This window comes from Sabethes cyaneus, chromosome 1, assembly GCF_943734655.1.
Source record: "Sabethes cyaneus chromosome 1, idSabCyanKW18_F2, whole genome shotgun sequence".
Taxonomy (NCBI): domain Eukaryota; kingdom Metazoa; phylum Arthropoda; class Insecta; order Diptera; family Culicidae; genus Sabethes; species Sabethes cyaneus.
The window spans coordinates 115,611,935-115,622,550 of record NC_071353.1 but is presented as its reverse complement, the minus strand read 5'-3'; the positions used below and the strand labels follow the sequence as shown (position 1 = coordinate 115,622,550).

At 43.3% G+C, this 10,616-nt stretch overlaps 1 protein-coding gene across 1 annotated transcript; it reads left to right on the top strand.

Moving 5' to 3' along the window:
• The first annotated feature begins 5,043 nt into the window (after nucleotides 1–5,043).
• LOC128746141 (uncharacterized) lies at nucleotides 5,044–8,043 on the top strand. The gene has a single exon (XM_053843190.1). The coding sequence runs from the start codon at nucleotides 5,044–5,046 to the stop codon at nucleotides 8,041–8,043; it is 3,000 nt and encodes a 999-aa protein (XP_053699165.1).
• Nucleotides 8,044–10,616: the final 2,573 nt, after the last annotated feature.

The window sequence follows — 10,616 nt, the reverse complement described above, 5'->3', positions numbered from 1 at the left end:
TTGAATGGTTGAGTTCGTACCTATGCGGTAGAATGTTACGCGTTAAACTCGGCGCATGCATGTATTCGGATTTTATTATTGACTCAAAAGTTCCGCAGGGAAGCAACATGGGGTCCCTGTTATTCATGCTGTTTTTCAACAACGTCACCTTGTTACTCACATATAGCTGCAAATTGGTATATGCCAACGACCTTAAATTGTATCTAGCAGTTCGAATCATAGATGATTGCCATCGTCCGTAGGCGATGCTGAATGATTTCGTTGGTTGGTGTCGAAGAAACTGGCTCATAATCAGCATTGTCAAGTGTGAGGTTACGACTACAACACATCCAAGCGATCTCGGTGTTCTTCTTAACGCAAAGCTCACTTTGCACTTACATCACGCCGCATTCATATCAAGAGTCACACGCCAGCTAGATTCGATCTCCAAAATCACACGCGATTTTAAAGATCCACATTGCCTGAAAGTTCTCTATAGCTCTCTAGTTTGTCCAATAGTGGCTAACTGCAATTTGGTTTGGTTTCCACATTAATTGACCTTAGAAACTCTTAAGGATTCACGGATTCCAGTTCACACCATGTGGTGTACAGAAAGGTGTGAATTGGGAGTGCGCCGTAGATACCTAAGATAGAACAATGCTTAGTTCAGCAATCTTATGGATAATAATTGACTCTATAACTGCCCCATACAAAACTTTTTTTAGTTTTACTAGGCGGAAGTGTTATAATTAAATAAGCTATATCGGTGCACTGAGTGTGGGACAGCCCTCAGGAGTAGTGGTCCCTGAACAAAAGTTGTGTGTCAAGCTAAATTCCGAGATGCTCGAGAGTTGAAACTCTATTGATCAATCCATTCCCGATTACGGCACATTTTGTCACGCTGATTTCTATGCGATTTGCAGAACATCAACCTACAAACAAGTCCATTATCCATTGTAGCTGCCTGCAATCCTTCACCCTTAAGTAAATTTTTACGTCATCAGCATAGAATAGTTTGCATCCAGTGGATACAGCGAAACAAACATCGTTGATAAATATGGAGAAAAGCAGCGGTCCAGGGTTACTCCCCGGTGGTATACCAGAAGCACTACAGTTTCACACGCCTTCGATGATTGGCGAGATATGATGTTACTGCACAAACGTAGTTGGTGCACCCAACCGATCGATTGCGACGATTAAAATCTTATGATTACTCTGTCAAACGCTGATTTCTGATCCGTGTAAATGGTATCAACGGCATCCAACGTCTCTCATGCTGACTATGCAGTGTGACGCGAACAGTATAAAGTTTGTAGAAATAGATCTTGCATGAAAGAAGCTGTGCTGATCGATTGAAATATACAAGCCGTCAAACTTGTATGGGTTGCTTTCTGACTAGCGTTTCTAACAGCTTGGATCCTGCACTTAGTGATGTTATCCTAAGTAACAATTCCAAGTTTTATCAAGTGGTTTTTATGAGCAATTTCATAAAACCTCTAATAGAACTATGAGCTCCACCAGAACTTTCTGTTGACCGCTATAAAACTGCTTTCTGACCAAGTGGACCACTCCTCCGAATGTTTTCATAACCTTTACAAGATGGTAGACTACCTCTACTCTCTCAGGCTCTAAACTCAAGTAGTCGTATCACGCTCTGCTGAAAGCAGCAATAAAACCGATTAAGCTTGCGCTGCTTGATAGCCACCGCCTTAATTTAATGGAGCTTTTCGCTTTTCGCTTTTCGCTCTGGTGAAAGCTTAATATCGGTTTACCAGCTTTGTAAACTTGAAAATACAACCATGAGCAGAAAAGTTAAAGCTTTACTGTCAGATTATTCTGAACGATTTGGTTTATAGTGACTATAATAAAATATCACATACAATAACATAATAAAATTTTGAGCAATCTTATAGTTCATTAGCATCATGTGCGCATTAAATTTTATCGTGCATATTGATATGATAGGTGGATAAAACCAACGCGCCATTGAAATTTTGCAATTTTCGAAAACTGATTCAGTTACTCAATCTTAAATTTCATAATAATCATTTTAGTTGCTTCCTGTGACAGGAAAACCGACTGTTAATAACTTTCTTTCTGCAAAACACTTTGCATTGATGAATTTTTGGTTGCAAGCTAAAACAATTTTGGTGTTGAACTTCGGTATTCTTCATAATAGCAGCACAAAAACTGTTGGGTCAGGCTGTTTATTAATAGCTTTATAAAACTAACAGATTTATTGCGGTTTGACAAGTAACCGCGATAAGATCAATTTTGATTGGTGCGCCATTTTGTATTGTTATGCCACAAGTTTATAAGAGACGTGGTGCAGCCAATCAGTTTTAACGTGGTAATATAAGCAACCACAATAAATTTCCTTTATTAACAGTTTTATTATGGTTTTCTAGCTAGCTATAAGAGTGTTTGGACTCGTATCCTCTTGGTATTGCGCAATACCACAATAAAACTAGAGGTAATGATTAATTCCGCAATAAAACCTTCATAAAAATCAAGTAAAGCCAATTGGCATTAGAATTGCTACTTGGGGTGTCACGGTAATTAGAGATATTCCTTTTTTCTCCCATCTTAAACACTGGAAACATAATCTAGTTCTTCCAGTGGTTCGGAAATGTAGAGTGGTTTAATGGACTGTTGCAAATGAATCGCAATGGTACGCACAGAGCTCCTGCACATCTCCTCAAAACAAGCGCAGGGATTCCATCAGGCCCTGCAGCAGCGGACGATTTAATTTCTCTGATAGATATCGGTGTTGGGGAACTGACCCACGTGGAAGTCCAGCACTTCAGTCAGCGTATTTTGCAAAAAAAAAATTGCGAATAGATTGCACATGCCGTCAACTGAGTCTGCTAGTAGATGGCACGGGCGTGGCCAGAAAAGTTCTGGGGGGGGGGGGCGGTTGGCGGTTTACAAGAACAAATCTGACATAGCCTAACCGTAAGCAGCTTATTCAGGAAATGGAGAATTATTTTCAGTTAAAAACTATTCTGGTTGATATTGAGTGTTCTTCATCAGACAAATGCCGCTTAGTTGATTTCGAGGTACGATGCTGGTCTAACAAGCCAGTCGTCGCATGTTCGAATCTCGGTTAGACGATGCCATAGAGTCAGTAGGATTTTTGCACTAGCCCGTAACTGCCCTGTACTTCACCTTCGTAGCCGACTGCGAAGTCTGTCGATGAAGAAGGGTCAAATCTTAGAAAGGACGTTTAATCCCACGGCTTTTCTTTGCTCATCAGACCAAAAATCAAATTGAAATAACAGAGTTAAAGTTATGGCTTCCCAGTCGGCATTGAGGTACGTTGTATGTTCGAATCTAGGATGGGAGAGGCTGTTAAAGTCCATAGAACTAAGTCTCTTCAAGACGCAGCGAGGGTGCTGAAGAACAACTTATCCTGTATGATTCTCAACATCGCTCTTAAGGTGATCCGACAATCAGATTTCAAAAAGAGAGGTAATGAAGCAAACTTATTGGCTAAGCAGATGACTTTGCCAGGTGGCTAAGCAGGTGACAGAAACTTTGTCACGACGAAGGCCATCTGTGCTAGACTCAAGGCGGAGTCTAGCAGGATTGGGCTTTAAATCAACGCGTCGAAGACCAAATACATGAATGATCAAATGGTCGCTGTTAAGTCAGACCGATTCAAGTGACAAAAATCTTATTTCGAGAAAAACGCGTTCAAAATTTGCTGCTCTGTATGGTTTATAGCTATCAATTGTTTGAAATCATCTCATAACACTGGCTGTTTGCAACATTTATGTAGTCTAATTAGAGTAAAATGTAGCTAAGAAAATTCTTCTTCGTTTGCTGTCCCTGTCATTAACTCATTCTTTTAAATTTTGCGATTTGGTCTGGTCCAAATTAAATAAATTAAATCATTAACGCGGATCAAATGAGACGAACGTGCTTTTTTCGCGGACGGTAATCGTTGATGGCGACGAACCAGAAGTGGTAGATGAGCTCGTGTATGTGGGATCGCTGGTAGCCGCGGACAACAATACAAATAAGGAGATCCAGCGGCATATTCAAGCAGGACAACGTGCTTACTTTGAGCTTCGCCAAACGCTGCGATTAAGAGGCATAAGCCGCCTGAGGAACCTGACAATGTACACACTTAAAAAACTCAGCAAAATTTGCCGAGATTTGGACAGCCGAGCGTTCGGTAAAAATTTCAGTTTTGCAGTTCGACGTTTACGGATCTTTACTAACGTTTGGCATCATAAAAAATTTTACCGAACGCTCGGCTGTCCAAATCCCCTGCTTGGGAAGATTGCCAACGTACATTTGGCGAAAGTCAATAAACTACTGTGAAATTTGACCACTGTGCCACTATAATTTATAACAGACAACAGCGGTATTGTCTTATCATTTATCTATTGGCATGAGCATTGGAGGCTCAATTATTCTTAACAATAAAGCGGTCTTAAATTAGCTTACTGTAGAAGCGCATGCTTTTAACTGTCCGAGATCCGAAATTAACGGCCCCCAGATTCAGCTAAAAGGGTTGTTACAAAGCTGTAGACAGGATCTGAATCTCGGATTAACAGAGGAGATAAAAATTTTGTAGTAAAATCGAAGTGGGAGCTGGTTAATATGATGTCCACGTTTTATAATTTCATACAGTGGTGATCGCTAGACAAAGGAGTGACCGTGACAGACAAAAGGTCTATTGGGTTTGATTGCGTGGCTACTGTTTGTATGCTCAGTGTAGTACGCAGAACAAGAGAAGCCCTTAGTATTCACGAGACAATAAGAAGTCGGTGAATTGTGCCAAAGAAAATCGGGTCGTTCACGTGGTTCGGTTCGAGAGAAAATCCATCGCCGGGGATTTCTCTGTCGCGTGTAAGACATATCCACCGTCGGGGATTGATCTGAGTCGGATCGAAGTGTAGATATTTTCCATTGTCGGGGAATCTATCGAGTCGAAAATCATACCATACGGAAAACTCTACCGTCGGATAGTTGTTGATTAGCTGCCGTCCCCAGGCTGGATTAGACCGTTGAGCGCCGGAGAAATTATCTAGTTTTTGCGCGTTGGAATGTACAATGTCTGATTCGGACACATTCGAGGAAGCAGCTAGTAAAGTGACGGACAGAAAAACCAAAGTGACGCTTCAGAACAAAATGGAGAACGAGTTAAAAGCCCAAATTGAGGCATTAAAATTGCAAATCGAACAATTGCAGCTTTCCGGCGGTGGAGAGGGGACATCGGCACCACGTCCGCCAAATTCGTATCGTTTGCCCGATATGCGTGAGTTAAGAGAATATGTTTCGGAATTCGATCCCAAGTCACCGACCTGTATGTCTGCCGAAGCATGGGTGAAAGCTATCGATGATACGGGAAATAGTTATGAGTGGACGGATAAAATAAAACTTCATTGTGCTCGGTTAAACTTGGGCGGATGCGCAAAGCTTTGGTTTGAAGGCTGCCAGAACACCGTTACAGAGTGGGAAAAGTTCAAATCGGAAATTGTGAAAGGGTTTCCTGCTAAAAAGAACCCCGTTTATTACCATAACCTTATGTCGGCTCGTAGTTGGAAAACTGGAGAGGTGATTGAAGAATATGTTTATGAGATGGTTGCCATGGGGCGCAACGGAGGCTTCACGGAAGATGTTATTGTGACATACATCATAAGCGGGCTGAAACAATTTCTTCAAAAATCCAGTTTGTCGATCGGGAAGACGGATTCGGTGCAGAAACTGTTAGAGCAGCTACAATGGGTGAATAACGTTGAGTCGGTATCTTCTACTAGCCGCAGTGGGACCAACGGTCGTGAAAGACAAAGTACGAGTCTGAAAACAAACAGGATTGCCAATGAAGAACCTATTTGTTACCAGTGCAAAGAACCGGGACATGTGGCGAGGAAGTGTCCAAAGGTCAAATGTTTTCGATGTTCATTGGAAGGTCACTTGAAACGCGACTGCAAAGCTAATGTAGGATTCAAAAGTGAACAGAAGCGAGAGGGAAGAGTTTCCACCGGTGGAACGAATTTGATGCGTATGGTGGACAAAAAGAGCCTGTTTCGAAAAACTGTAGAGTTAGCTGGTAAGCAATATGAAGCGCACATCGATTCGGGTGCGGATCGGTCGACCGTCTGGGAAAAATTTAAGAGCCAGATGGGCAAAGTAAAATCGTGTAACTTTTTGCTTCAAGGATTTGGAAAAAGCGATAAGGTGAAAGTGAAAGAAGTAGTCACGGCTAGGTTGGTAGTGGATGGCATATCGCTAGATGTTTCGTTGGCGGTTGTTCCAGACTGGGCCCAAGATGTGCCAGTGATCCTGGGCAAAGACATCATTGAGCGCGACGCGGTGATGATGATCAAGAAAAGAGGTGAAGTTCGATTCGAGTGGGATGAAGAGGTTCGAGGAAACGTATCGGATACATCATCGGAGGATGAAGTTCAGGTGGCAAACATCTACAAAATTGATTGGAGTGATCAAAAGGAAGAGATTCGGTGTGAGCAAGTGAACAGTGAAGGATCGGCTGAAAATACCCGAAAGCTGGTAAAAGTGATTCAGGAATATCGAGATTGTTTCGCGTTAAATATGAGGGAGATGGGGAAAGCCAAATCATCGGAAATGAAGATCCAACTCGTCGATAAGGATCCAGTGTTTATTAAACCGCAAAAGATGGAGTACGCTAAAGAAGCCGCATTAGCCGAGATAGTGAATGACCTGTTGGAGGCCGGCATCATCGAAGAGACCGAATCTCCGTTCAATAGTCGCGTGGTGTTAGTGCCGAAAAAAAACAAAGAATATCGAATGGCCATTGATTACCGTCTACTAAATTCGAAGACCGTAAAAGACAGATTTCCCATGCCGGATATAGAAACATGCCTAAACAAACTCGAAGGGTCGTGTGTGTTTATCGCGGTAGATTTATTCAGCGGATACTATCAAATCCCGTTGGAAAAGAAAAGCCAGAACTTCACTGCTTTTTCGACGACAGAGGGACATTACCGATTCCTTCGGATGCCATTTGGACTGGCAAATGGTTGTGCGGTATTCCAAAGAGCCGTAAACAAAATGGTGGAAAAGGCACGAAAACGCGGAATAGTGATTGTAGCCTATATCGACGATCTGATTGTAGCAGGACGAGAGGAAGAAGAAGTGCTGTCGAAATTTATAATCCTATTAGATGTGGTGCGAGAGGAAGGGTTCACAATTAACTTGAAAAAGAGCTATTTCTTTATGCGGAAGGTGACTTTCCTCGGATTCGAAATTTCCGGCGAAGGGATACAGCCGGGAGCAGCAAAAACGGTTGCGGTTGCAGAATTCGCTCAGCCAAAAACAGTACATGAAGTTCGCCAATTTCTGGGGTTGGCTGGCTTTTTCCGGCGTTTTGTTAAAAATTTCAGTATTATAGCAGCACCGATGTACAGTCTTCTAAAGAAAGATGTGGAATTTAAATGGGGTGATCAGCAGCAGTTAGCGTTTAAAAACCTCAAGCAAATTCTTATCACGCGTCCGATACTGGCGTTATATGATCCAAATGCTGACCTGGAGCTTCATACGGATGCATCGAGTAGCGGTTTGGCAGGAGTTTTATTAATCAATCAAGAAGGTGGCTGGAAACCGCTTGGGTACTTCAGCAGAAAGACGAGTTCAAGTGAATCGAAGTACCACAGCTACGATCTCGAAGTCTTGGCGGTGGTGGCCAGCGTAGAGCGGTTCCGGTTATATTTGCTCGGACGGTTCTTTGTCATACGAACTGATTGTTCGGCTGTTCGGGATACTTATGCAAAACGCGAGATGGATGGGCGGATTGCTCGGTACTTCTTAAAGCTGCAAGAATACGATTTCCGTTTAGAGTATAGAAGCGGATGTCAGATAAAACATGCGGATGCATTGAGCAGAAATCCGGTGGAAGAGTCCAGGGATGAGAAAACAGTGGTGGAAAATATGTTAACGATCGAAATGAGTAACAATGACTTTTTGGTCTCACTTCAAAGACAGGACCCGAAGCTCATTGACATTATAAATAAACTGGGTAGCGACCCATTATGCGATGAAGATCGGCAGGTGTTATATCATAGAAAACAATAGGCTTTATCGTCGGATTGAAGGGGCGAAACGATGGGTTGTTCCAGTCAGAATTCGTTGGAGAATAGTAAAGAGTTTCCACGACGACCGTGGCCATTTTGGCGAGGAGAAGGTGTTGAAAATGATTAAGGAGCAGTTTTGGTTTCCTAATATGAGGAAGTATGTTCGAGGCTACCTTAAAGCATGCCCCAAGTGTGCTTTCATCAAAAGCAAAGTAGGTCGCGAGGAAGGTTTTTTACACCCGATCCCGAAAACACCGATACCGTTTATTACCATTCACATGGACATTCACATTGGGGCCATTTATTCGCTCTAGCAAGGGCAATGAACATTTACTCGTGCTGATTTGTGCGTTTTCAAAGTTTGTGGTGATAAAAGCAGTTAAATCAACGCAGACTGGACCGGTACTGAGCCTGTTAGATGAAATCGCGGCTATATTCGGATTTCCTGCAAGATTAATCACAGACCGTGGGACAGCATTTACTTCAAATGCATTTGAAAAATACTGTCGCGATAATGGAGTTGAGCATGTGAGAGTAGCCGTTGGGACCCCACGTGGTAACGGTCAAGTCGAGCGAAGTAACAGAACCATTTTGGTGGCGTTGCGGGCCATGATCGACGAGGATGATCGCAAGTGGGATAATAATGTCAGGCAGATCCAGTGGGCGATTAATAATGCACCGAATTCAACAACTGGAGTTACACCTACATCGTTGGTTTTATCATTCAAGCCCAGAGACTATGTGTATAACGAGCTAATTATCGCGCTACATGACGGATCTGATAGCGCAGTACGCGACGCGGATAGTTATCGAACCCAAGCGGCAGCTTCGACGAGTCAACGACAGCGTTCACAGAAAAAGTATTTCGATCAACGAAGAAAAACAGCTGAGCGGTACAAGGTCAATGACCTGATATTGGTGAAGAAGGACCAGTTCATGCCCGGAAGTAGGAAATTAGAGCCTCGATACAAAGGACCTTTTATGGTAGCTGAAGTCCTTGACAACGATCGATATCGGATTGAGGACATGCCCGGAAGCGATAGACATGGAAGGCGTTTCCGCACGGTTTACTCAGCAGACAGAATAAAACGTTGGTGTTCTATTTCTGAATTGGACGAAATTGGCGGAGACGACGACGAAGGCTAACGGAGATCACATTCTGGAGGTTATTGGCGCAGTTGAATAAAAATTGAATAAATTTTCTTATTGTTGTAAAATTACTAATCGGTGGAAGACGAGGGCATCTAGTTATTCTGGGTGTCCGAGCTGTGAAATTTGACCACTGTGCCGCTATAATTTATAGCAGACAACAGCGGTATTGTCTTATCATTTATCTATAGGCATGAGCATTGGAGGCTCAATTATTCTTAACAATAAAGCGGTCTTAAATTAGCTTACTGTAGAAGCGCATGCGTTTCACTGTCCGAGATCCGAAATTAACGGCCCCCAGATTCAGCTAAAAGGGTTGTTACACTACAGTGAACCAGTCACGTCGGCTCCGCCGTCCCAAGGTTTCTAGAAATGAAGTCGAGGTCGTCTTTGAAGTCTAGGAGTTTGCTACTCTTGCTCAAGATCGTTCCTCTCGTTACGATATCCGCTCGCCCGATCACACCTTCAATAGCGATATTGAATAACATCACGACAGTCCACCCCCTCACCGCAACCCTTTGCGCGATTCGATAGGACTCGAGAGTGTCCCCGAAATGCGCACGTAGTACATCACTCGCTCCAGAGTAGCTTTGATCAGCCGCGTCAGTTTGCCCGGAAAACCGTACTCGTGCATTATCTGCCATAGCTGTTCGCGTTCAATTGTATCGTATGCTGCTCTGAAATCCACGAACATATGATGCGTGGGCACGTTGTACTCTCGACATTTCTGGAGGATTTGTCGGAGAGTAAAAATTTGATCCGCTGTCAGCGCTGTAGCGTGCGGTTGGTTAGACTGGGCTCCGCCAATGGCGCTAGCTCTTGGGGCCGCCAAAAAGGGTCTGCATTCAACTAAAGCATTAGCAATAACATATGCATTAAAAACTTGGCTGATTTTAGCGATTTGTCATGGCATATTATCAGTTGATTTGCATGCAACATCCATGGCGAAAACAGTCAAACAACTACGCTCGATGCTATGTTCGTACTGCCTCCATGCCGTAGCGAAGAAGTTGGACGTGGTAAAGCACTTCGTGTCCGCTGAATAGATCCAATCTAGTATTTAAAACATCCTCTCCCGCGTGATAGGCGAAAGCGTTGTACGGAAGCCTGGTTTCGGCCGTCCGAAATGCTGCACGACCGTAACGTACAGCAGAAGCTTCAGATTAAGACGAGAACAAGGTGGTCTCATCGTTCCGTGCTTTGGGCCGGGAGATTGGAGCAACCGTCTAAACGGTGAACAAGTACTTGCCCAAAATGACCATTTTTATGTGGAAGCATTAGTCGAGGCTGGCTGTGTCTGAGTAGAACGCCCAGAGAATGGTTGAAAGTACTGGTAAAAACATCTTTCCGGCGAAGGACGTTGTTGTGCTCATAATTACTTGACAATGGACGGCCACGTCTGGCAGAGAACCGCGTACTTTACGT

Excerpts from the sequence above, each read along its gene's own strand:
- LOC128746141 (XM_053843190.1), top strand. The coding sequence starts at position 5,044 with ATGTCTGATTCGGACACATTCGAGGAAGCAGCTAGTAAAGTGACGGAC.